A 27,169-nucleotide genomic window follows, 5' to 3' on the forward strand; every position below is an offset into this window, starting at 1 on the left:
AAAATCAAGCTTGTAGATCTGCTATTTTCTGTGACTGTTCCCCCCTGAATAGATGCTAGGTTCAAGTGGTTAAACTCAATCAGACAGATTCCAATCATGACCATGCACACAACAGATATAGGCCTACTTTCTTTTCTTTTTTTCCTCCAAACTTTAGTAGGTAATCACAGCTCTCTTTGGAACTTAAACAGAAATGTTCGAGTCCTCAAGATTTACAAAAATAAATGTATACCAAAAAACATATGTATTTGTTTTTATTGTGGTTGTGTGGAATCCCAATTGCACGTCATTATTTTTCATTGAAAACTTAAAATGTCAGCTCTGGACAAAAACTACAATATTCTCATTTGAAGGCCTTCACAACAAAGTACATATTTTGTAAAGTGTAAGCGTATGTATTTTGAATAGCTACTCAGTTTCTAAACACTGAAAGGACATCTGCATCTGTATACTTTTTCAGTAACTTCTTCAGTTCCCAAACGTTTTCAGGTCACGGACCCCCAAATTGACACTAATTATCCCACGGACCCCCATTTGAAAAGATATGCCAGGGACCCCCATAAGATAACATTTTTACGGCTCTAGCAGTGATTCTCAACCATTCCAAGGACGCCTCGGTTTGATATGCATTTAATGGCATTATCTCTGAGACCCCAATTTGTATTGTAAAATCTATGTTAATTTAACTGATGGTCCATTTGGTTCCATTTCTACGCCCTCAGATTTACAGACTCATAATGGCCCATTTGGTTCCAAACTATCATTTAGCTGCATGGGGACCCCCTGGAACTGCCTCAAGGACCCCTGGGGGTCCCCGGACCCCACTTTGAGAAGCATACGGTTTGTGTTGTGTGACTGCATAGTGACTGCTGTTTGGACCTGCCAGAGGTAGAGTAATATCACTATCCTGCTGACCATAGGAGATGCTCTGCTAGCGAGGCGTTTCCCATGCTCACAGTGGGCATGTTGGAGTCATCCATCTTCAGTTCCTATTAGACCCTCTCTGAAAGAAATAAAGTGTCAGATAACAGGAAATCCTGTGCCAATTTGTAGCTGACACTGATAACACATCCAAGCCATTTTAACAGTACCGTGCTGCACAAATGAAGGATTCCCCAGCATGTCTCTGCCAGACAGCTCTGTGGTGAGAATGATCAAGGGCGTATAGGCCTATAGGCCTACAGTGTTCAATACAGTCAGTAGTTACACCCCGCAATCCAGTCAGAATATTTAATCTTTCTACATTAGACACCAAATATACAAGTAATGAGCATATGCCCTGCAAAGCCTATGAACATGAATCCAAGCTGAACCTTGCAGGCTAGTACCCATCATGGTCTCAACTTAAGGTTGGTGAGCACAGTAAATAAAGAAAACTGTGTTAATTTAAATCTGAGAACAAGTGGAGAGTACAAATGGATGCATAAAAAAATATTTTTTGAACTTTAAGATCATTTAGTTATTTTGGCTTTCAAATGGCTTTTGTGTTGAAAGCAACTTCACATTTAGTAGCCTAATACAGGAATCAATCAAAGATAAGTTCTTATCATTTTGTGGTAATAAGTAATATAGCACACTGCCGCATTTCAGTGTAGGAATGATGCACAAGACAAATAATTAATCTACAATCTCCAGTAGAAAGCATAACATAAAGATTCTAAGCCATTGTATTTTTGAAATGTCAGTAAACTAAAGATATGCCGTAGTTTAATCAAAATGTATCAATAATAAATAGCCTAAATAAGATGTTAAAATCTCAGCAGAGTTGCATCTCTGTCTTTTTAGTTTGATAGAATACCCCACCCAGTGGCGTGTTTATGGATGCGCAGCGCTGTGTTTAGCATCTCCCAATGACTTATCCCATATTACAAACCAACAGATATCAGAGCTTTCATTACGCCTGCTGCAGCCTGCAGGACACAAATGCATTGTGGAAATGCCCACGACCAACGTAATGCTGAGTGAGTTATTTGATATTATTGCTGTGATTGTGAAGCCATGTTGCTTTTCACAGACAGTTTCGAATAACTAGACAGTTGTTTGAGAGCGATCGAGGACGAGGACAATCAGCTCAGAGACATGCTGTTACGAATTATTTTGTAGTTTTTAGACCTCCTCATGCAGTCCTCTGACCAACTTGTGCATCTTTTTGTTGGATTGTTTTGTTCTTTAACCTGCAATTCTTAGAGACATTTGGGTTTTATATGAGTCTTTTTTGAGCTGGCTGTTTTGTTTCATGCATGCTATTATAGTGGCTAACATGTAGGCTACTGTAGGCTATTTGCATGTTTATGATGTGTGGCTAATTGTTATACCGAATTCAATTCCTACATGTATCCTTACACGTACCCGTTGTTCTTGTTGTAGTAACGAATCAACGATCCAGCACACTCAAACAAAAGAGACCCCCCGTGGGCCCCCTCAACTCTCTATAACTAGACACTTTACCTCCTCCCCCCCTCTCTCTCTGTTTAAAAGTACAGGAAAAATCTCAAAGTACAGGTACAAATATAGTACAGGTAAAAAAAATCTCTCGGCTTGGGAAGCCGTGGAATGGAATTTGTGTTTGTGTAGAAGGTAGAAGAACCACACCACACATACAGTAACAAACTGCAAGTCATCACTAAAGAAAAGTCAACAAAGAATGAACCATTACCATACTGAACCACCTGGGGTCGTTTTCCTTCAATTAGACTGGCACTACAAAGCAATCATATTTGTCATTTGTGTGGAAAAAGGAAAATAAAGACATTGTTCAATCAATCAAATAACTGAAACTATTTGTTGTTTCCTACTACAGGTCCAGGATGTATCTATTCTATTCTATCCCATCCCAGGTCCGGAGAAGAGGAGGAGCACCTGGATGGTTGACCACACGATGGCGCCAAATGCATTGATTGACAACCCCAGGACACTGGTAATTATAATAAGTGAGCCCTGTTACTGAACAAACACTATAGAAATGACTACTAGGCTTGGTTTATGATGTCCTTAAATGTACAAGCATTCCACATTTCCTTGACAGAGCTTTACAATAAAAACCTTGTACAACAACAAAAAATAAAATATACTTGCCCTGGCCTTAACATCAGGGTGGTCATCTCCATCCTCCAGGCCAAATTAAAATAACAAACTTAAACTTTTTCAAACAAGATTATCAGCAGTGTCTCATATCTTTTAAAACATGTATTTATACACCATTTATACATGGTTGGTCCGACCATTCCTAGGTCGCCGTATTTGTGGGTCCGACCGCTCAGACGCAGAGGTCGTCGGATTTGACCCAGGGCGAGCGTGTTTTGTGGTGAGTGTTCTTGCACACACACACACACACACACACACACACACACACACACACACACACACACACACACACAGTCACACACACACACACACACACACACACACACACACACACACACACACACACACACACACTGTGCACCAGTGTTGACTGTGTTGCAAAGTAGCTATACCTCAAATGTAGATGTATATGTTGGCATAAGAATCCTTCATTTACTATGAAAACCTGCATCTCCTGTCCGTTGGTCATGCCTCCATAATATGTGGTCGCGCCTCGTGACATCACACCTCACGCCTTGTGACATCATGCCTCCATATATGGCCACGCCACCATATATGGCCATCTCCATATATGAAGATCACGACACTGACCTCATCTGTATGGAAACTCTACATCTGACCTTAAACCTCAAACCCTTAGATCTCCATATATGGAGTTGACCTGTTCTGACATTCCATACATTCCATGCATGATGATCTGACCTCATCAAACCCTGTACACTCAAGACACGCTCCATATATGGCCAGTACAGAATTCATTCCATATGTTGATCCAAAGCGGCAGCACTCGCCCAGCAGTCTGCCGTCACCCAGGCGGATGCGTGCACGTGACCTCGCCCTTTAGGGCATCTTACTGTTTTAAGTGGTTAACTAAACCTGACTGAAGTGACATCATCACATAGGTCACACTCTGCTCTCTTAAACTCCCCACTTATTATCACATCCAGATAAACTCCTGGGCTATTATTATGATGTAATACTGTAGGTCATTTTGATTTGGCAAGATAATCCAAACTGCCAACAACACAATTGGGGTGGTCTGCACGCCCAGTGCTGTGCAGAGGTGCAGTCTGAAGCAGGATCCCCCCATATTGGATATAAAGGAGGGCTTCCTCTGCCCGCTGTGCCTGAAAGACCTGCACTCATTCTACCAACTCCAGGACCACTATGGAGTGGAGCACTCGGGGGCGGACCACCATGTGCTCAAAAGACTGGCTCAGAAGGCTAAGAAAGCCAAAGATAAATTACTGAAGTGGAACGTTGAAGACAGGCCCGATACCCACAGCTATTACTGTGGTGGAGTGGACCCATACATGTGGGCACCTCAGGAACTGGGAGCCACCAGAAATCATTTGGACTTCTTCAAAAGACACCGGGCAGCGCGGGTAGAGCATAACGTTACAGAGGTCAATAAACTCATCGTGAATCTGAAGACGCTGACGTCTATTGACCGGACCAACGTTGATGCTGCCAAAATCAGAGCAATAGAGAAATGCGTAGCGCCATGGGTGATTGACTCGTATGTGCCCTTCTGTCCCGACTGTGGGCAGAAGTTCAGAATCCTTAGCAGACGACACCACTGCCGTCTCTGTGGCTCCATCATGTGCTGGAAGTGCATAGAGTTTGTTCCCCTGTCGCTGGCTTATGAGATAATAAGTGTGACACCGGAGGCCCTGTGTGGACCCGGAAGCCTTGGTAAATCCCAGGTGCCCCCGGCAGGGGGTGGTGGTGGTGGTGGCATGGGCTCTAGGAGTAGTGGTGTCAGCAGCCTGAGCAGTGTCACCTCCATGCGGGAGGAAAAGGACAATGAGAGGATTCGCTGCTGTCAGCACTGCATGGACAGCCTGCTGAAGAGACAGCAGAAGTTGGAGAAGGACCACATGCCTGACATAGTCACACTTTATGAGAGGCTGAGGTCGTGTATGGACAAAGTGGACGAGAGGGCTCCGGAGTACATCCGAATGAGCGAATCTCTCAATGCTGGAGAGACGGCATACAATCTAGACACTGCCGGTGGATTGAGAATGGAAGTACTCAAATACTATGATTTAATTGATGCGCTGAGTAAGAGGATCTTAACACTCAGAGTTAATGATGACCCACCGCCACGTCCCAACACCCTCCAGCTGCAGAAAATGGTCCACTATACTGTTACACTGTTTGTCCAGGAGAAGCTATTTGGCTTGATGTCTTTACCCACTAAGGAGAAGTATGAGAATCTGAAAGAAAAGAGGAAACAAGAGCAAGAGAAGAGGAGGCAGGAGTCCGAGAAGAACCATCATGCCTCCAACACCAACAGAGAGCTTCCCCAGGCCCCTGCAGCCCCGCACATCACCTCCTCAGACGTCTTCCACACACAGAGCTATTTTAAAGACCCTCTGCTGCAGCAGATAGAAAAAGTACAGTCATTTCTGCATCAGGCGCAGGAGGCCCATCATATGGACGAGGTGGTAATGTTAGATAATAACTTGCGACAGCTAAAGGACGAGTACGATCAGCAACAAACCAGCCTCGCCATTACTCTCTTCGAGAAGCTGGACATGGACGAGAGCTTGCAGCAGGATGAGATTGAGCACTTTGAGGCTCAAGAGAGGGAGGAGATGGAGCACATGGCCCCAACTCTGTCCATCTTCTGGGAGAACTCTCGGGACTTGGGTCATGCAGGGAACCTACGACAGGACCAATATGAAGAGCCAGCAGAAAAACTAACCCCTGAAGTTGAAGGGAACCCGCTTTCTTTAAAGGCAATCCAAACTTTCACTGTACAGGAGATGCCCCCGAGGCTAATAAGTTTAGGTGGACATCTGGCTCCTCCTGGAGGTGAACAACAGAAGTTCAATCCCATAAAGGAGCACATGTCCAATCCCTTCTTCAAGGGCATCCAGAAGGAGTGTCAGGCAACCAATGGTAAAGAGTACAATCCCTTTGAGGAGAAAAGCGATTCCAGCAGCCCCTTCACTGAGGCCTGGGTCTCGACCAACCCCTTCGATGGAACGGACAAGGAGGAGGTTCTGCAAGACATCGATTTGATCGAGGAGGAGCTGCTTCTGCAGCAGATTGACAACATTCGGGCCTACATCTTTGATGCCAAGCGCAACAGCCGCCTGGATGAGGTGGAGCTGCTGCTGGAGAACCTGAGAGAGCTGCAGCGCACCTTGCAGGAACAGAAGGAGAAAGAAAAACATGTTAACACCTGGTCCTCACTTTGAATCCCTCACAGTGAGGCCAAGGTCAGCTGTACTTGATGTACTGCCACTAGTTGAGTAGTACTAGTATGACATGTCTACAGTTGTTTCCACCCTGTACAAGCACTACAAATGCATTTGTAAAAGGCATTGTTGGCAGTAACCATCAGCTATTTTGGTAGAATGGAGACACCACTTAAAATACCACTTAAAAATAACTAGTTTTTTCCATGCAGTTGCCAAATGGATCTTTTGAATGGGAATATGTCTGCAACCTTATGTAATTTGGCAGTCTTGGAAGTCTCATGAATTCATCAAATTTGTGCCATGGGGCAACTACAGAGTAGTACAGACGCTAGTGTCAACTAATCTTAACCGTACCACTGTTTTAGGCTATATTATTAACCTTTTAATATGACCAAAATGGAAACAAGCCCTCAAGGATTTGTATGTTATGCTTTTATCATTATTACTAAGAGGTAAGTGATATTGTTTTGTTTTAAAGACAACTATATCACTTAACCCTACCTCTTACTAGTAACTACAAACATAATGAAAGTCAATGGGACAATCTAATCGGGAGACATACAGTACGTAATCACTACTAACATTATAATGGAAATCAAATCTGGAAACATACGTCATAGATATGTCATAGAGTATATGATGACACATCTATGATCTATGACATATGACTCCAAATGTGGGTTATGACATGGATCGATAACTGACATCATCAATGATTGATGTCGCATGACCACATTTAAGTCCGAGATGAGATCCACATTGGAGCAACAATATGTGTGATGCATGTGATGATGTCACTTCCATCAGGAGAGAGTGTTATTTGTAAAGCAAAGTATGTGTTTGTTTGGTAACATGAACACACAATATTAGCCAATGCAGATTAAAAACAGCTAAATGCCAAATAAAACGTTCTTGTTTTGGACAAACTTAAAGCACTATTATAATCATTGCTGTAGAGTGTTTGTTCAGTAACGGGGGTCTGTCTCTCCAGCTCTTTAATATTCAGTAAATACATTTTCAGGTAGGTGACGAAGCCAATCATAAAGAGTACCCATTTATCAGCTTTTCTATAGGCTAGTGTTCCAGTTCCAATTTGTCTGCCAATGTCTGCTGCTCATTTCTGAATTCTCTATTCTGATTGGATAAAATGGTATACCGACCTAAAAATGTATTTTCTGTTTAATCTGTTTAATAAAGAGCTCCTGTTACTGAACAAACACTGCCTGTGTTGCAACAGTTCCAACACACACACACACACACACACACACACACACACATGAACAACACACGCATGCAACATTACATGTCTGTAACCATGGCAACGTTAGATCCCATAGGCCGAACTCCGAATCTCCAGTGTTTACATAAAAGTGCTAATAAACAGCTTACATTTTGGGAAAGTGAAAAACGGATGTCGTTATATTGTGCATACAGTATACTGTACTAATGAATGAATGGCAAATTCAAATCAATTGCTCCAACCACTGAGAACTGAGGAGAACCGGGCAGAACAGACAGGTTATGATGGCAGAGGTTTCCATTATGTAGGATAGGATGAGTACTATCAGAATATAGAGCTAGTATTTAACACTTAGTAGTACTAGGACGGTGCACTTCAGAGATGGAGATCTCTGTATCCGTTAGTCTGCCTGTGTTCCTTTTATGGAAATGGAGATAAAAATGACACTGGAACACACAGCTAGATTGTCATACCACAATGACATTGGCCATTATCATCTACAGTACTTACTCATCTCATGCATAAAGAAACAGATTGGAGTCATTTTCTCAACATCTTCTGGAAATAATGTAGCCATATTATCCAGCCAACTGAAATCATTGTCTACTCACTGTATCAGGGTTAAATATATGCTGCGAGTCTGAGAGAAGGATCACATGTAGGTGTTATGGTGTGTCTCGTGGTTCAGTGGTCAATGTACTTTACTAGAAGTTTGTGCACCAGTGACCCTGATAACGGTACACTGTACAGTACACTGTAGGTGGGGTAATAACAGTGAAGATAGTGAAATCTAGCTAAATTACATACAGTATACAGGCTTACATTACATTTATCATTGGGGTAACTTCTAGCTGGTGAAATTAAACTGTTTCAACAACTAAGATCTCTTAGTTGTTTGAATACAAAATGTTTTCAAACTGGGAAATGAACATTTTCATGGGGTGACGTCCATGAGAGGTCCGTACGCTTTTCCGACCAGTCATTGGTCCGACATGTGGAAAACGACCGGATTAAGGTTGGCGAACATGCGCTGCTCCGTGCTTGCGGTTATGGTTATGGTTTGAGGTACGTTGTCGGACCAATGACTGGTTGGAATTTAGTACACTGCTGTAATCCGTAAAGGGCCTTTGGAACACATGTCCTGCACAGTAGCCTATGCCTCAGCTTGGTCGTATTGATATACTACATGCTGGAGCAGTGTGCAGGTGAATGGTCAATGGTTCATGTCCTATATGGCTTTGTTTAATGGGGGAAGCCTATATTCCCCAGAGTCTGCCAGTGGTAGCATGGTGCAGTGTGGAAATGTAGTGCCCCCTGGGGGCTTACAGTAGCAATTGATGATGTAATGAAAGTAGCCTACTGTAAGCTCCTGTAATCTTCCTACTGCAGACTGCAGGTTTTCCTTTTTCCCCGCGAGAGACGCACGCACGCGCTCTCTCTCTCTCACACACACACACGCACACAACACATGCAGCTATTTCAGGCCCCACTGGACTCAATTTATTTTCTATATTATTTATTTACAGAATTACAGTGGCTATATTGGGTTCAGTCTGACACATTCATTGCATTAGGAAAAGATTGCAGTTACATTTGGGACCAAAAGAGAAAATGACAAATAGCCTAGGCCTATATGTTTTGCTTTCTGTGCAGTTGTCAGTTAAGTGTTCCTGTTCAATGAAATATTACATATTTTGGTGATTTGGTCGGCTATTCTCGGCGAGCGACACGGTCGTGCAAGTGCATTACTATAACAAATCAATCAGGGCTGCCCACAGACGTGCGTGTTTACGCACGGGATACGGCCTGGACCGCCCACTACACGGCGATCTAAAAGACGATTGGCTGCTAAAGATAACTGTCATTAAAGACTACATTTATGCTGCTCCGTCCGCCGCGCGATGTGGTGTCGCGCGTCGAGCTATAGCGGCTCTCCAAGCTCACCGCGGGTCGCGTCTGCGACGCGCGGTGAGCTTGGAGAGCCGTGCTCTCGGCGCGCGACACCGACGCGCGACGAAGTACCTCGGCGTTTCCCCTCTTCCAAATCAGCGATTGGTCAGTTCTTTCCCGTCCATTACGTTATGTTTATTCCACAATACACTGGCGGAGCTGGAGAGGGAATAGGTAATGGTTTGAGCTTTCCCCGTGCCCTTGCAATGGTTGCTCTGATATTGTTACTCGGCGAATTCCTCACCCGGGAATTGCAATGAAGGTAATGCCATATTCCTATTTTAACTTAATAATGTGATGATGTCGAGACGATGGTAGTTTTGCGTTTAGTAACTTCTTTGCTAGAATGCACCAATGAGGAAAGGATCATCCCACTATATCAGATTATGCCCCTGTGTCCGATAAACTATTATTATTCATTGCCTGTAAAAAGAAATTACCATGACATCATATCAATGACAATTATCGATGCATGTTCATTGATGTTGTATTGTCATTTTTGCACCGCTATGTCATTGCGGTTGTCTGTTATGTGCCAATGTGATGGGATTTATGCACTGATTTATAGGCTACAGATTTGATACAGATCTATACAAGCGCACAACGCGTACGTCGCTATAAAGCTTATAGATCGGTTATTTTCAGACGTTATATGTTGGCTACCTAAGATGAGCGTTCTATTTCCTGCACCGCATGTTCAATTACAGTAGCCTATAGCTATACATCCCAGGCACATTGTAGCAGGTAAAATGAGCTTTATTCTCTGAACTCAGCTCAGTCAGTGACAGTGTGGTCTGTGTGTGGCACTTCCCAGTTCGTCCCCAAAGCCCACTGACTGGACCACAGATGACAATGCAATGTCTTAATCGTGATGCTGTCTATTTAATGAACTGCAGTCAGTGACTGAGGGAATGTCATCATCACGTCTTGACTAGACCACAGTTGCAGGTATTTTGTCATTTGAATTCATCTCTCTGTGCTGCAGTTATTATAAGATAAAGATAAATAAGCCCGCCATGTCACAATGATGATGATCGGTGGTAATATGCTGGTAAACGCAGTAGGCTAATATGCATTAATAAAAGCATAATAACATTGTAATAATAAATTGGGATTGGATTAATTTGACTTATTTTCTTTTACGCTTTAAACCCACTTAACCAAAGTTGAAATTATAACCATAGCAGGCATGGACTGGCACAGGAAATCGGCACTGGCATTTGTGCATGGTCTTCACCGGCCCAGAAGTCTTTTTTTTAATTACTTTTTCTTATTGTTATGGCTCAGCCCCGTCCGGCCCTATGACTGGTCAGCCCTTCTGGCATATGGCCAGAACCAAGCTCTGAAAGATTCAGTGTTGGAGAACAGTGGTTCTGCATTGGGACCCACAGCGTCACTGAGGGGGTTCCAGGAAGTCCCCAGCTAAATTATTAATGGCATCAAAATCTGTGTAACCACTTTAACCCTACTTCACAGGCTACTTTGTTTATTAAAAATCACACCCGTGTGAAATGAGGGGCGCTCTTGTCATCGTACATCAATTTATGTTAGCGGACATTTGACATTGCTACATAAGGTACATAAGGTGGTACCTTATGTAGACATTATTGGCCAAGAGCGCCCACCAACATGTGATTGGTTAGCCGATTTGCTCGTTTACATATGACGTAAGTTTTCCCTTCAATGTCAATGGCGTTGAATGTTTTGATGTTTAATATACGTCATATTTAGCGGAATTATCAGCTCTTATCATCATACATCATCATGAATCATCTCATACTGGCCAATCAGAATGCCTGCTGCCTGTGACTCGTTGGCTGATTTGCTCGTTTACATATGACGTCAATTTTCCCTTTAATGTCAATGGCGTTTAATGTTTTGATGTTTAATTTACGCCATATTTAGCGGAATTCTGACGTAATTTCTCCGTTCATTGTCAATGGCAAATATTAAGACGGGCGGGGACAAGATTTTAGCGGACATTTGACCGGAATTCCCCTTTCATTGTCAATGGCAATTATTGAGACGTGTGTGGACAAAAGCTGTTTATAGAAGGGGCTAGCGGCCCTTAAACACCCGGGTGAAGTGAGGGGCACTCTTATCATCGTACATCATCATGCCGTAAAACACCGTAAAATTCTCCATTCATTGTCAATGCATGCAAGTAATGTACAGTACATACATTTGGGAGGTCTTTGACATGAAAATGTTTGAGAATCACTGTTTTAGAAGATATGTGTTGTAGTACTTTGCATGGTGTAGTACTTTTAAAATAAGTTTTTCTGCCCATGAGGGACTGACTGAACAGTGAACATATAACACTGAGCTGAAATCATGAAAAGAGATTGCACTAGTACTACTTGCTTTTGTGTTGGTTTGAAGTTAATCATTTAATTAGACTGACTAAACCATACTAAAAATTCACCTACATTTTACAGTAGGCTAAGTTCAGGCTGTAATGATTTAATAACACAGAATAATTCATGATGTAGTGTAGGCTAATGTAATTATTTAGTCTCGTTTTCCAGTTGCTGAACTGTGCTCCCAAGCCTATATTATTTTTACTTTAATTTGCCCATCATAAAGCTTTGTCACACAGCACCGATTGTAACACAAAGCACCAGTCCAAGAGAAGTCACTTAGGACTGACATGATCCAGTTTTGTATTCTAAAATGGATTAAGAAATCTGAGATTGTTATGAAATGTGATACAGAGCCAGGAGAATAGCGGGGTAAATGTCAGGCCCTCGTTATGAAATAGGATAGCCACATTTTAAAATGATAGAATTGTCTGTGCCATTAAACAAAAACAATTTGGTTTGGCAACCACAACTCACTGTTCTTAGAAGAGAAGAAGATATTGTCGATTGGTGTTAAATTGTGTACATCTATTTAAATACAGATTAAGAGGAATGAGTGAGGTTGATCACATTTTGTTTTACTGAAAATTACTTTGCAACCCCTGTCAGGAGGAAGTCTTGATAGTCTGCTAGCTAATAACATAGTGTGAATGGGATTTCCTCAGAGAGAGAGAGAGAGAGAGAGAGAGATGCACGCAGGAGGGGGGTAAACAGGAATTGGAGACATCGGATGGAATTATGAATGCTTGATAACTTGGCTAATGATAATGGATTTTATTTATAATGCGTAAAAGAAAGAAACATCACACGATTAAAACATCAAGGGAAACAGACCCCTCGGGGGGGTCCCGAAATTATTTTGGAGGGTCCCCAGATGATTAAAAAATTGGATTTTGGAAATGGGAATTTAGAGTTTACATAGTACACATAGTGCCTGCATAAACTTTCCTTAATGATTATATCTGGTTTTAGTATACTCTGTGTATGATATATTTTCTCTATTAAAGTTATTGTAGCGGTCAAAGCATTTCCGGGAGACCCCAGCCAAAAACGTTGAGAACCCCTGATTTAGTCCACTATAGAAGAGTCTATAGTTAACACTGAACACAAGCATAGGACATCTGAAAGGTGCATTTCAGTAAATAAAATCAGGAGACAACAGACGCTTGCTAAGACCAGCTAAGTGGTTCTCAAAGATGGGTCCAGGACAATGTAAATGTAACTAATTTATGTTCAGGCCTCTTTGTGGGCTGGACATTGAGAACAGAGCCCGCAGAGCTTGGCCAATCAAATCCGGATGTCACGTTTGTGACATTTTCCGTGTCATTTTGTTTTAGCCAAACAAATCTAGATGTCACGTTTGTGTGACATTTGTTGGCCAGTCAAACCCATGGTGTTACGTTTTGTGTCATTGTTTTGTGATGCCCACCCCCACCCACATGCCAATTTTAATATAATAAGATGCCAATTTCAATAATATAAGATACAAGTAGCCACAGAGAGTCATGTAGATCATGTGGACCTTGTTTGCAGTTGTCACTCGTACGTTTTGACATTCCCTCCCTGCAGACAGGGCTTATAGGGACGGGTGCTAATTGAGGTGACAGAGGAAAGCTTTGCCCCTGGCATGGAGCCAAATAGAGATGATTTCATCATGGCCACACTGTAGTAGTAGCTCATTCTGCTCAGCCACCAGAGTACTGGATGCACTAAATATTATTTTAGGCTGTTTTTTAAATGTTAATATATATATTATACCGGTATATAATTGTATCCGAAAATGTGCTTCAAAATAAAGACAACTAGAAAAAGTGCTCTTCTGGGTTTGGCAAGGTTTGTTTAGGAGGCTATACTCCTGACAACTTTAGAAGCCAATCGTAGCCAATCAGGATGGATTATGAGAAATCAAACAAACCCGTCTTGATCACATGACTATGGAGATCAAATCGGTACGATTTGCGTGAAATTAATACAATCTGAAGGAGTAATATTAGAAAATGTGTACCAATTTGCATGATGTTTGGACAAAAATATGTATGTAGGTGTACTGTCAAAAAAATGTTTTGCACAAAGCGGCCTCCTGGTGGTGCTTTAACAGGCCAATGTGAAAACTTTGGGGCAGAGGTTCAGCTCTGGCATTCAGGGAGTGCAGAGTATGGCTGTGATCAAGGCAACGGTGCCAGAGATTAGCTGTTCACGGACGGACGGACGGACAGAGTGCAAAACATACTCTCTCCCCATGCCTTCGGCCTGGTGGAGACAAAAATAGGCAAAGATAAAACGATGAGAAGAAAGAAAACACGTAAAGCAGCCCGTTATTTGTGCATTTACTATGGAATCGTGCATTTCCCGTCAGTGTGTTGGTTGGTCACCCCAGGCAAACCCCCATATATGGTATTCAGGTCTCATGACATCATGTGACATCATCAGGGATGGAGATGTGGAGACCCTGATGTCATAATAAATGCGACCTGCTGTCGCAGTTAAGCCCATATATGGATATCCCTGATGTGATCAGTATTGGCCAGCAACTCTACATCTGACCTCAAACCCTTAGATCTCCATATATGGATATTTGTCCATATGTTGATCCTTCCCCATCCATCCTTCCTTTTTTACTTATACCTGTCCATTCCAAATTCAAACTCTAGACAGGCCTGCCCCAAAGTTATTAGTGCAGCCGGCGAAAACTAGAGTTCTCAACGGGCCGAAAATGAAACCCTGTACACTCATGAGAATGTCCCCGCTACCACCATTAGATCTCCATATACTGTATGGAGCTGACCTGTTCCATATGTTGATCTGACCTCATCAAACCCTGTACACTCAAGAAATGCTCCTTATATGGCCAATACAGAATGTTGATCTGACCCCCCATGCCAAAGCGCCAGCAGTTTGCTGTCAATGAGGTGGATGCGTGCACGCTTCTCTCCCTCAGGCGTCTTACTGGTAACATACTCTGTATAAAAACGTTACGAGATTTTAAAAGAAATAACTTATAGGATGAGAACATATTAATTATTAAGGATAAGATACAGCCACACACCCAAAAGCTTGTGAAAAGAGAAACCGTATGTCTTCAGAAGAAAAGAAGACACTGTTCTAGCAGACCTTAATTCAAGGGGTACAGAATTCCATAGAGTAGGACCATAATGACTGAAGGCATTAGTCTAGGACTCTAGGTTTAATGAGGAGTCCTATTTCTGATGATGTAAGGGATCTGCTCAGTGTGTATTCCAGTGAGCATGTCAACAATGTGGGAGCTAAACCATTCATAGATTTACATTGATTGATTTGATGTGATCCTAATTTCTTAATGTGGCATTCAGATTAAAACATTGCCCGGGAGTTATGGAAGCCCAGGTTTCCTTATGCTTGCTATCAGCTCTTCTTTGTTTTTGGGTCTGGTGCTCCTCATCTTCCTCTTGACAGTACCCCATAGATTCTCAATGGGGTCCGGCGAGTTGGCTGGCCAGAAAAAATAAAATTAATTTGGAACGGTGCTGTGGCTTACTGTACAAAATAGCCTCCATAACATAAAACTTGTAAACATTTGTTTTTATTTACTAATGTATATATAATACATTATGATTATGTAATGTAATGTGTATATATTATTATTATTATGACAAATGGTCAAAAGACCAATTATTCAAGCGTTACGGAATTTCCACATCACTTAAATATCTGAAGGACACATCGACCAAGACGGGGCTAAAAAGGGAAAATATAACCGTTTGTTGCAAGAACATGATTTTTAGGGGATATATCCCCTCCGACTTACTTACGCATGATCACAGGGGTAACGTGACATTGTAATTGGCTGACAATATTAGTGGGAGGGGCCTATGTAAGCGACTGCGGCAACCACACTGCAAATTTACAAAATTGTGACTTTTCTAGTTATTATTATTATTTATGTAATGTATATCCTACCATCACACCCGTGTGAAGTGAGGGGCGCTCTTATCATCATACATCATCATGACATAAAATAGACACTAAGCCGTAAAATTCTACATTCATCGTCGATGGGAATTTATTTAATGTTTGTGTAGGACAAAAATAGACAGTATGCCTATTTGCTCAGACGTAAAATTCACCATCCATTGTCAATAGGAATTTAATGTTTAATTGTGTAGGATAAAGTTTGTGAACATACACTAAAAGCTGGATATAGGAGGTGCTAGTGTCCCTCAAAAAAGCATTCATAAGGTTTTTGTTTTGTATAGTTCTATGTATTGCACTAATAATGTGTGATTGTCACAGAATCTCAGAGCTGAGCACTGTCTTGTGAAGAGATGTAGTCTGGGCTGGGCGGCTGGCCTTATGTGGAATCCATTGTGCTCCGTTGTGTGCCGGGAACCACGGAGAGTATACAGTTTGCTGGTGTCAGCTATTGATTCCCCAGACCCTGGAACAGAAGACATATTCTCCTCCCTGCCCCCCCACCCCTCCCCTCCCCTCTCTCATCAGTATTCTCCAAGGAGCTGAAGCTCAGATCAGATCACGGCCATCTTGACTTCCCTGTCTCTGTCCAGTCTTGTGGTCAGTGAACTGACGCAACAGATCTGCTGCGTGCTCGTTCATTGTACCGGTTCACTGCTTTGATTTGTGTCTTTGCACAACGCTTCATAGATTATCCATAGGTAATTATGTGCATATAGTGTCACCTCACCCAAGCATGCCTTGCATTCGACTAATTATAAGTCTGTGTTTTGTTATTGAGTTGCCTTTATGGCCTTGTTGACCTCATTGTGTAAAATGGGAAACTTAACTCTGCAGAGTTTCTAAACTTTCTGTAAAGAGATTTGGTTTAGATTGCAAAAAGGAGTGGGCCAAGGATAGACTACTGGTGGACATACAAGTCTCCAAAGTATATAGGATCTAAGTAGTTAATAAGAGTTTTTAATGGCAATTTATTTGAAACATCCCTTACCTGAAAGACAATAATCACCCGCTTAGCACTCTCTCTCTCTCTCTCTCTCTCTCTCACGTCACACACTACTTTATCGTATACAATAATCATAACTTCTTTCACATCCTGCATTAACTTACATCCCAGCTCACCTGAGTATTTTAAATAAATAAAAAGATTGTGTGGGAGCAGCAAAAAAGCACGTTGAGATTTCTGTCTGAGTGCTTAACGAAGAGAGGGTTGAGTTACCTTTCCCATCAATTATGTATCAAGCCAAGGGGAAAAGCTTAATTAGCTTATGGTAAGGGATGCGTGTGTGCGTGTGCGTGTGTGCGCGCGTTCACCACAGGCGGGGGCATCGTCCATGTGGGCGTCATGCTGCGGGTTGCTGAACGAGGTGATGGGCACGGGCACGGTGCGGGCGCAGCAGCCGGGGTTCGGAGCCGGGGCCGGGCCCTTCCGCTTCGCCCCCAGCGCGGGGTACTCCACCTATCCCCCCACCAGCTCAGGAAGCGCCGGGCAGCTGTGCAAGGCCTGTGGACTCGCCTTCTCCGTCTTCAGACGCAAGGTGAGAGGGACAAAGTGGTGCAGTACTAGTAAGTTCCGACCAGTCACTGGTCCGACAACGACAACCTACCTCAAACTTTAGCCTAACCTTAACCGCAAGCACGGAGCAGCGCATGTTTGCCAAACCTTAATGCATGTTCGCCAACCTAAACGCATGTTCGCCAACCTGAATCCGGTCGTTTTCCACATGTCGGACCAATGACTGGTCGGAAAAGCGTACGCACCCCGGAGTAAAGACGTTGCTGTATGTTTAGTCGTCGGGAACGCACACCTACATTAGCTCACACAACACACACACAACGCTCACGCAGTGACACTTTGTGAGATTGTAGATCAGCTCATTTAGATTTAGGCACTTAACCAAATATACAGCAGCCAGTAATGTATCAGTTATGATTATGATGATGTACTTGAAAAAGAGTGAGTATAACGCCCTGCACGGTCACAACACAAGACTGATCTCATTCTGCCCAGATTTGGCACAAACATGGGGATGAATTCATTCTATTATGCCACCAAAATGTGGAATTCCCTACAAAATGCCATCAAAAAATGTGACTCCATAGTCCCTACCCTCCTTTAAAGTGTGACTCCATAGTCCCTACCCTCCTTTAAAACCGCCATAAAAGAGCACCAAAGGTTTAGTCAAATGAGAAAGCAACAGATATCTGCAAACTGTCTTGATGGTGGCAGCGGTAGTGGTTTTGATGCCAACAATTGAGACAGATTATAGATTTTGCAGCACGGAGGCATGAAATATTAATTGCAGGCCAAGGTTTCCTCTGAACAGAGTCACCCGACTGCAATCTATAACTTTTAGTGAATAAAACATTATTACCAGTCCTAATGGCAGAGTAGTATATTACTAGAATCTAACTAACACGGTTGGAGCAAGGTTGGAGGTATGGTTCTTTACTTTATTTAATTAATTCTATTGAAAAATAATAATAACATAAAAACTATTCCACAAGATGCATTAGAAGGGCAATATTACTCACCTGAACCAGAGAATCTGTGATGCACATAGAAGCCCAAGTAGACAATGCCACAGCTACACACGCACATGCTTTCTTCAGTCATTTGTATTAATTAATAGGACCTCCTTTTTCAGTGTGATAAATTTCACACAACTGGTCGTGTCCAGGGGGATCTAACCTACCATTGGCATGGCAACAGGTGTGAGGAGAACGAGGCTACTCCAGAGCTTTCATCACTGGCACAGCATGACTTAATGCCACTGCAATTAAAGCTGCAATCTATAAGATTTATGTCCTAACCAGTATTTGAACCTGGGTTCGCCACACGAGCACCGAACTTTGTTATTGCTGAACTAAGACGGAAAGCGGATATTTCAAACATATTTGGGGTCATTTTAACGTGAACCAGAGCACATTTGCACGCACGCACACACGCATGCACGCACGTACACATTATACACACCGATGCACACATGCCCACACTCACACACACACACACACACACACACGCACGCACGCTAGCGATAATGAGAACATTTGCACGTCAGTGATATGAAAATAATTCCTGCCATATTGTGCTTCCATTCTGTTCATTTACACGGACAGTTCAGCTCAGCTCTGTGTCAGTGAGTTTAAACATGACTCCAGCGAAGCTGCAATGAACTATTGAGATGCTAAAGATATAAGGATATATTTGTGATAACAGTTCTTGGAAGCGGTATCCCGTGATGATAATATGATTTAGGACGGCCTTCATTGGCTGTTTTGTTTGCGAACGTGACCCATTGGGCATTGGTCAGTTACACAAAAGCTATGTGGAATACTATGGCGCTTGACAGTAGAAAACATATCACTAGAAATCAACACTGTACTATACTCAACACTATACAATGTACTGTAGCTATTCTGATTAGCTGATTCTGAGCTAGAGTGACAAGAAACAGAGTAGGACCGCATCATGCCATTTTCTCTCTCTCACTGACCTCTAACCTCTCTCTCTCTACCTCTACCTCTCTCTCTCTCTCCACCGTCCAACAGCACCTCTGCTGTGACTGTAAGAAGAGCTTCTGTGCCCTGTGCAGCTCGGTGCTGCGGGAGAACCTGCGCTGCTGCACCACCTGTCACCTGCTCCGCGGCACGGCCTTCCAGAGGCCTCGGCTCATGCAGCTGCGCGTCAAGGACCTGCGCCAGTACCTCCTCCTGCGCAACATTCCCACGGACACTTGCAGGGAGAAGCAGGACCTGGTGGACCTGGTGCTTTGCCATCAGGGCGCGGGGGACACGCCCATGCCGCTGGAGGAGGAAGACGAGGATGAGGACGGGAATGACGTGGAGCCACGTGAGGTGGAGGATGTGGATGTGGAGGGGGTGGTGGTGGTGGTGGTGGACGAGGAGGAGGAGGAGGGAGGAGCAGAAACAGACAGTCTGCATTCGCTTCCCCACTCACTGCACGCCTCGCCGCCCTCCACCCATCGCTCCCCCTCTGAACAGTCAGTTCTGTCCGCCTCTCAGGGAGATGTGCTCAGTCGGAGTGACAGCTCAGGGACCACCAGCCAGGTATAGTCCCACTTATTATACGTTGCCGTACGATGGTGTCTTGCTCCAAAAATAGCTGACCTAAAAGCATGCAGATCGGCTATTTTGGAGCGTGTGACACCGGCGTATGACGAAGTACAAATCTGTCTGACTGCTTGTATGCATAATGCAGTACAATGTGCGTGCGTGCGTGCGCACACACACGTTTTCTCTCAAACACACGCAACTGGAGAAATCGGGTGGCACAGGACAGGGGTTTGAATCCTCCATGGTGCCTCTGACATGGCTGTGCGTTCCAACAAACGTTATTCCAACAAACGTTATAAATTAAAAACAAATATTCTCATATATACTGTATATGTATATATATACACGTACGTACGTACGTATGTACACATGAACAAACCAGGGGCGTAACTAGCGTAACGCAATTGCGTCAGCCGGGCCTGCGCTGGCCAGCCTACGTCAGTGCCTACTGACGTCTAGTTACACCGCTGGAAACAAACACTTACATCACCATGTTTAAATGTGACCTTCCTTTATCCATGATGATGATTCCTTTCAATGGTAAATTAAGCCCAATCTGTGACACAGAACAGTGTTGCTTTTGCTGTTGCTGAAGTCCCTGGTATGAAACACTGACATGAAACATTTTACACATGGCAATGCATAGCTAAATCACCCTTCTCCCTGTCCATGTGGAAAACGTGTACGGTGATGTTCTCATGTCCATGTGATAGCTGGAAACATCTGAGTTTGTTGTGTGTGTGTGTGTGTGTGTGTGTGTGTGTGTGTGTGTGTGTGCAGCTCCCAAACCAGCCAGCAGCAGGCCTTAAGTCCTTTGGCCTTTTTAGGTCAAATAGGCTCAGTTATGTAACACTCACTCACTCAGGTTTATAACGCCACCCCTGGCATCACAGCTGCAACCGAACAGCTGAATGAAAGACTATGACGTTCCTGCACTCATCTCTCTTACTCCCTCATTGTTTCATGATAGAAAGTGTGGGATGTGGAGCCCCCCCCTGGGGGGTGCGAAGTGGGGGCTTCTGGAAAGGACAGTTAAATACACAAATACAAGAATCATGAAAGAATCATACCATTCTTTTATGATTCCTATTTTGGTCTTGTCATTGATTGATATTTATTTTTAAGCCACAATTTGGGGGTCCTTGGCATGGAAAAGTTTGAGATCCCCTGTGTTAAAAAGCTTTTATTTTATCGTAGCCTATAGAAATGGAAAATATGACATAATAATAATAATACATATCCTCCTATATTAAAATTGGCTACTGGGAGTCCGGTCATGTAACCATAAACAAACCAGGGGCGACTGTGGCTCAGGAGGTAGAGCAGGTCGTCCATGGGTTGGCGGTTCGAATCCCAGCTCCTCCTGTCTACATGTCGAAGTGTCCTTGGGCAAGACACTGAACCCCACATTGCTCCCGATGTGCTGGTTGGTGCCTTGCATGGCTTGCATGACTGACGGACAGTGATGTGAACCTGATTCTATTCTAGGGCCGTTCTCAGCGAGAGAGTGGCGTAAAGACCATCCCCATATGGGCTGTGATCTGGCCTAGTCCTGAACGTAAAGACCATCCCCATATGGGCTGTGATCTGGCCTAGTCCTGAACGTAAAGACCATCCCCATATGGGCTGTGATCTGGCCTAGTCCTGAACGTAAAGACCATCCCCATATGGGCTGTGATCTGGCCTAGTCCTGAACATAAAGACCATCCCCATATGGGCTGTGATCTGGCCTAGTCCTGAACGTAAAGACCATCCCCATATGGGCTGTGATCTGGCCTAGTCCTGAACGTAAAGACCATCCCCATATGGGCTGTGATCTGGCCTAGTCCTGAACATAAAGACCATCCCCATATGGGCTGTGATCTGGCCTAGTCCTGAACGTAAAGACCATCCCCATATGGGCTGTGATCTGGCCTAGTCCTGAACGTAAAGACCATCCCCATATGGGCTGTGATCTGGCCTAGTCCTGAACGTAAAGACCATCCCCATATGGGCTGTGATCTGGCCTAGTCCTGAACGTCACCGGAGGACGTCATCACAACGTCACCATGACGTCATTTGGCTTGCTGGGTGTGATCTAGGCAGAGGGAAGGAGTCGTCTAGCAACAAGCTGACAGATGCATTATTAACACAGGGGCATGCTGAGAGTTGTCCATGTCTGCTGGAATTTGATGGACGCATGGGGCGGGGGGGGGGGGGTGATGCGGGGGGGGGGGGGGGGGGTAGATGGAGAGGAGATAATCTTTAGTCTCATAAACATAAAGGGTGCATAAAGTGTCCCCAGTGCAATGTCACACTCAGGAAAGGCTTCTTGCAACCATTAGCTAATTGCTTTTTTGCATGACAGATGCAAAGAGCAATGGAGGAGGGAGATATGCGTATCATTATGTGTACTACATTGTCTCTACAGTGCGCTAATAAGGGCTGAGTTAATGCAAACCACGTCGATAACAAATAACCTCCATACTAAATGGAAATAGTTTATTCCCATTTATTCACCTTCCAACGGGCAAATCCTTCAAAGAGAATCATTATACTTGTTGAGTTAGTGGTTGATATAAATTAAATTTAGCGTGTGGACTGCCTAACCAAGACTGCTTAAACAGCATATCATACATTTCCTTTTAGCTGATTGAGGATATCTTTAATTATGATCATCTTTTTTTTGTAATCATTTATCAATCATTGGCACGCTCCTGTTTTAATCCATTTTGACCTGAGATCAGATTCTAGTTTTCTGAAAAAGCTGTTTCTATGTCAGTGGTTCTTAGATTAAAAAAAAATAGCAGACCTACAAGCTCGTAGATCTTGTAGATCTGCAACCACTCCTACAACCAGCAATGTCCGTGCGTACGTACCTACCTACCTATGTGTATCTGAGCACGAGTATATGACTTATTAGTACCAGTAGGGGGCGCCAGAAACAGAGAGGGATAGTGCTATGCCTGCTGCCTGCTAATGAGAGAGAGAGGGAGAGAGAGAGAGGTGTGGGGGGGGGGGGGGGGGGGGGGGAATTGCACCACTCAGTTCACACAAGTGTGATTTTTCAATAGCGAAAGCATAACATAATGCTAACACCAAAAAGGGTTCCCGCCAAAAATGGGTTAAATGAATCCAACAGGCTGAAATCATAAATCAAACTGATTTGCAGTGACTAAAGGGAAATACACGTTCCTTCCGATGTCCGAACCTTGTTCCGAACTTTGTCTCTGAACTTTATTCTCAGAACTGCACCCCCAGGTGTCCGAAACGAACATGTATTGGCCTTAAGCTACAATCGTATTGGGCTATGCTACTTTCTTTGAAATGTCCAACTGACAGATTGTTCTGTATGTGTTGTTCTCTGTTGTGTTTCAGGAGCAGGCGGATACTCCAACTGTCTCCCTTTTAAACTTGGAGCACACCGAAACTATCATAGACGTAAGGTTAACCTTTTAAAGTCAGTTTTAAAGTCACTGAGGCCGATTCTAAAAAAAAAAAAGTTTTCTAAAAAACCTATGTCAGTGGTGCTCAACCTTTTTCATGTCAAGGACCCCCAGAATTATCTGTATTTGGCCGCAGACCCCCATCTGAAATGTTGTTCCAGGGACCCCAGAAACAAAGATTTGACTTAAAAACTAAAGATTATAGTCAAAGATTTGCACCATATTTTCACGATTTTTCAAAAATATCAGGTCTAAAAGCTCGTAGCGCGGCACTCTATTCTGTATAAAAAGGCAACCTTGCTTCAATTCCAATACCTGGAACAACTCCTTTCAGTGTGTGTCTGTAGTGTTTACTGTCTCTGTCTGTACTGTTAATTGTGTTGTTATAGATCAGCCCAGCAACACAGAGGAGGATCAGGGCCTCGCTCTCCGATCTGGACAATGAGGACGCTATAGAAAACCTCTCTGTCCGCCAGCTCAAAGAGATTCTAGCCAGGAACTTTGTCAACTACTCTGGATGTTGTGAGAAGTGGGAGCTGTTGGAGCGAGTGCATCGCCTCTACAGAGAAAATGAGCAAAACAGGAAGTCCAGTAAGAGTTTTGCTTTTACTTCATATTTGGGAATAAACTAATATGGTCTTGGTCACTGCTGTGTACGTTCAGCGCAAGTAAAAGGGTAATTTCTTCTCTTTCTTCCAGTGGAAAATGTGAGCAGCATAACAGCAGGTAAATATTGTTATTTATTCATCTGTAGATATGTTAAGTTGCACAATTATTTTGCTTTCTTGTACTGTATCTTAGACTACTAATAGCTTATTTGTATTACTGCCCCTTTTCATATATGAAGTGGTAGCATACCCCCCACCTACAAGTATCTGCAACAGTGGAGTTGGAGGTAAGACATTTTAATAGCGTCTGCCCCCCTTTCTCATGGCAAATACGCCACCTGTTCCCATCTGCACAGAAACACAGTACTCATATTTGTCTGAAGCAGGACTTTCTACGTAGAAATGGCATGCTATAACCAAATTACTATCCTTTATATCATCCTATATATTATCATTTTGACCCTCCTGCTGTTTCTTTTTCAACATAATTGTCACTGACATTTCTGCGTCCTCAGTTTGCATCCGCTCACTTTGTCCGGAAGGACGGTCTCTCTCTCTCTCTCTCACGCTGTCATTAATGCATGTTCCTAAGAGCTTTTTATGTCTTCATGAGCCATCATTTTATTTTAGTAGTGCCTTGTCCCTTATCAGGTGGGACTGCTTTTATAATCCTTGTGTCCCTAGACACCCTTGTCAATTGAAAGGGCTTCACGGTGATATTGCGCCACTTAAAATGTTAAGTGCTGATCTGGAGTCATACCAGACATGCTATACTGCAGCACTGGACTTATTAATTACCGCTTCATTGGCTTCTTGAACTTACGCTACTGCATGTGAACGGAGCCAGGGGAGCAAATGCAGGGGGAATTTTTCACATGTAAAGCATAATTTATGCTTTGCCCGCACTGAAAATAATTGATTTTCAAGCAAATGAGTAACGCCATTATGTGACGAAGCAAAAAGTAGGCTATAAACTAGGGGCGGGCTACCACCTCTTCTTGATTTACTGTTACCAGATGATCAGATTAAGCTGATTTAAGGTGATCAATTGAGTTGATCCAAAACAACCATAATCGACCATTATCGTTTGATGTGCATACAAAACCTCTTCAGGGTGTCAGAATTGATCGTATCTTCATTATTCATATTACATCATTGACTCATTCTTTGTTGTATTATTAAGTTATTGCTTGCCGTTTTATCTGTCCACAGACGGTGTGAGAGCTCAGCTGGCCTCTGACGAGAACCTGTGCCGCATCTGCATGGACGCTGTCATTGACTGTGTGTTGCTAGAGTGTGGTCACATGGTCACCTGTACAAAATGTGGGAAGAGGATGAGCGAGTGCCCCATCTGCAGGCAATACGTTGTGCGGGCTGTGCACGTCTTCAAGTCTTAAGGAAAAATAAATAAACTGAGTGTAAGCCGAGAGAGAGGGGAAAAGAGAGAGAAAGTTAGAGAACGGGTGAACGGGCTGTCCATGCACATTCTCCCCCAAACCTTGTGCCCAGCTTGGGCCTTGAAGACCAGACTGTTGCCTATAGCCCTGCCCACTACGGTTTGTTTCCCCCTGCTAGGTCCAACTGTTCTCCTCCCCTGTGAGCTCTCTCTCTCTCTTCTCAAGCCTGATTTATACTTCTAGTTGTGTGCCAGTGTCGTGCACCGAAAATAGCTAGTTTCGGAATGTGACACCGTGCGCAACAAAGTATAATCAAACCTTCAGTGCTGTGGACTCTCATCAAATGAACTGGGACACTGCCCACTCCCCACTATCTCTCTTCTGTCTCTGTTCCTTTACACCGATTCGTTACAGATTGTGTTTCATGATTTATAAACCAATGGAGGGGAAGTGGTCCCATGGATAGCCTACTGGAAGTGGGTTGGTTGTTCTACTGCTCAGCAGTGGAGAAAAGCTGTCATAGGGCGATGACTATAAGAGACCTTGTTATCCGAGGTTTTAGAGTTGATATATTTTACAGTACATTCCTACCACACCAGGCTGTGTCTCCCTCTCAGTGTTCTTTATGTGCAATATCGGAAATTAAGAAGAGACTTCTGTGTGTGTGACTGAGTCACTAATTGTCTTGTCTGTTTGTGTCTCTTAGTGTCACCATGCAGCCATCTAAATAGCACCACCAGATAACATCATAGTAGAATCCTCACGGTTAATTTAACCACGTTCACGGACCTGATGTCCCTATTTTGGGCATGCCGGTGTAGGGGAAAACATTTCTAAATGGAGCTCTACAAGATCACAAGTTCACAACACATCTTGTACTAGGTCTGCTCCTCTCGCCAGGCAACACGACAAAGTCGCGCGACAAAGTAAGTGGTTAACTACCATTTTTTGCACTCTCAGAGTTAAATTAACTCTGAGGATTTTATTGTGTCATCATCTTGTCTTACGAATACACATAATTATGGTAGGGGAGGCTGTAAGGTGGCAAACGTAATGCCTTCAATCAATTACATTTGGGTAAAGCTTCCAATATATCTCACAACCAGCAAGTGTGGTTTTAATTGATACAGACTGTTCTTTTCTTTCCCCCGAGAATGTTTATTTGTTTCTTTCTTTGTTATTAAAAAAACATTTGAACATCCGCATCGTTTTTAATTAGCCTGATTAAATTATTGTTGCATTACCATCTGCCCACCGTACTTCAAATGCAAACAGCAGCACACTCAGCTCAGATTTTGTTTAACTTGGATAAAAGCTTATGTGTGTCCCTGGTAGCCTGGCTAATAAGCCAGACTCAAATCGCATTTTCTTTTGCCAACGGCTGATTGGTTCTGGCTTTAGCCAAGCTATGTCCCTGGCTCACCATGCACACTGGTTCTCAAAGTGTGGTCCCGGCCAGGGGGTCATTGAGCGGTTTCCAGGAGGTCCCCAGCTAGATGACCCAAAGTTAGGAACCAAGTGGATCCTTACAGATCTGTAACTCTGAGAGTGTACAAATGGAGCCAAATTGACTCTTATATTTGGTTCCATTTTGTACACTCAGAGTTAAATGAACACTGAGGATTTTACCGTGTAGGTTGGGGTCTGAGAGAAAAATAATTGGGGTCCGCATGTCCTATAATAACACATATCAAACTGAGGGTTCAAAATGGATTGAGAATTACTGCTGTACAGATGTTTTCACTTTTTTTTTCAAAATCCTTCCAAAATAGCAGATCTACAGTACAAACTCGCAATGTGTCACAATGCACGATGCATCGTGAGCCTGTAGATTGGCCCAACTTTGTTGATTTTACTGAACTTACAGC

The 27,169-nt window shown here is 43.3% G+C and overlaps 2 protein-coding genes across 6 annotated transcripts; both read left to right on the forward strand.

The window, feature by feature from the left end:
* The first annotated feature begins 1,887 nt into the window (after positions 1-1,887).
* LOC308310014 (E3 ubiquitin-protein ligase RNF34-like) lies at positions 1,888-26,440 on the forward strand. Of its 5 annotated transcripts, none has more exons than XM_080756039.1 (10): positions 1,888-1,961; positions 2,801-2,930; positions 3,231-3,304; positions 17,114-17,332; positions 19,347-19,865; positions 23,229-23,291; positions 23,686-23,887; positions 23,996-24,022; positions 24,144-24,191; positions 25,117-26,440. In XM_080756039.1, the coding sequence occupies exons 2-10, from the start codon at positions 2,864-2,866 to the stop codon at positions 25,299-25,301; spliced, it is 1,404 nt and encodes a 467-aa protein (XP_080612165.1). In that variant the 5' UTR covers positions 1,888-1,961; positions 2,801-2,863; the 3' UTR covers positions 25,302-26,440. The 5 variants fall into 5 exon arrangements, with proteins under 5 accessions (XP_080612165.1, XP_080612168.1, XP_080612166.1 ...); XM_080756042.1 differs by having other exon boundaries at positions 2,801-2,917; XM_080756040.1 differs by lacking the exon at positions 23,229-23,291.
* On the forward strand, positions 3,522-6,293 carry LOC308310420 (rabenosyn-5-like; the record flags this gene model as incomplete). The annotated part of the gene is made up of 2 exons (XM_080756763.1): positions 3,522-3,544; positions 4,136-6,293. The coding sequence occupies 2 exons, from the start codon at positions 3,522-3,524 to the stop codon at positions 6,291-6,293; spliced, it is 2,181 nt and encodes a 726-aa protein (XP_080612889.1).
* Positions 26,441-27,169: the final 729 nt, after the last annotated feature.

Source organism: Protomyctophum bolini (assembly GCF_963924005.1).
Source record: "Protomyctophum bolini genome assembly, chromosome: 22".
In the NCBI taxonomy this organism is placed as follows: domain Eukaryota; kingdom Metazoa; phylum Chordata; class Actinopteri; order Myctophiformes; family Myctophidae; genus Protomyctophum; species Protomyctophum bolini.

Excerpts from the sequence above, each read along its gene's own strand:
- LOC308310014 (XM_080756039.1), top strand. The coding sequence starts at position 2,864 with ATGGTTGACCACACGATGGCGCCAAATGCATTGATTGACAACCCCAGG. Across the intron at positions 3,305-17,113 it reads CAGGGCGAGCGTGTTTTGTG|GCGGGGGCATCGTCCATGTG; the intron begins GTGAGTGTTCTT and ends CGTTCACCACAG. Across the intron at positions 24,192-25,116 it reads CTGCAACAGTGGAGTTGGAG|ACGGTGTGAGAGCTCAGCTG; the intron begins GTAAGACATTTT and ends ATCTGTCCACAG.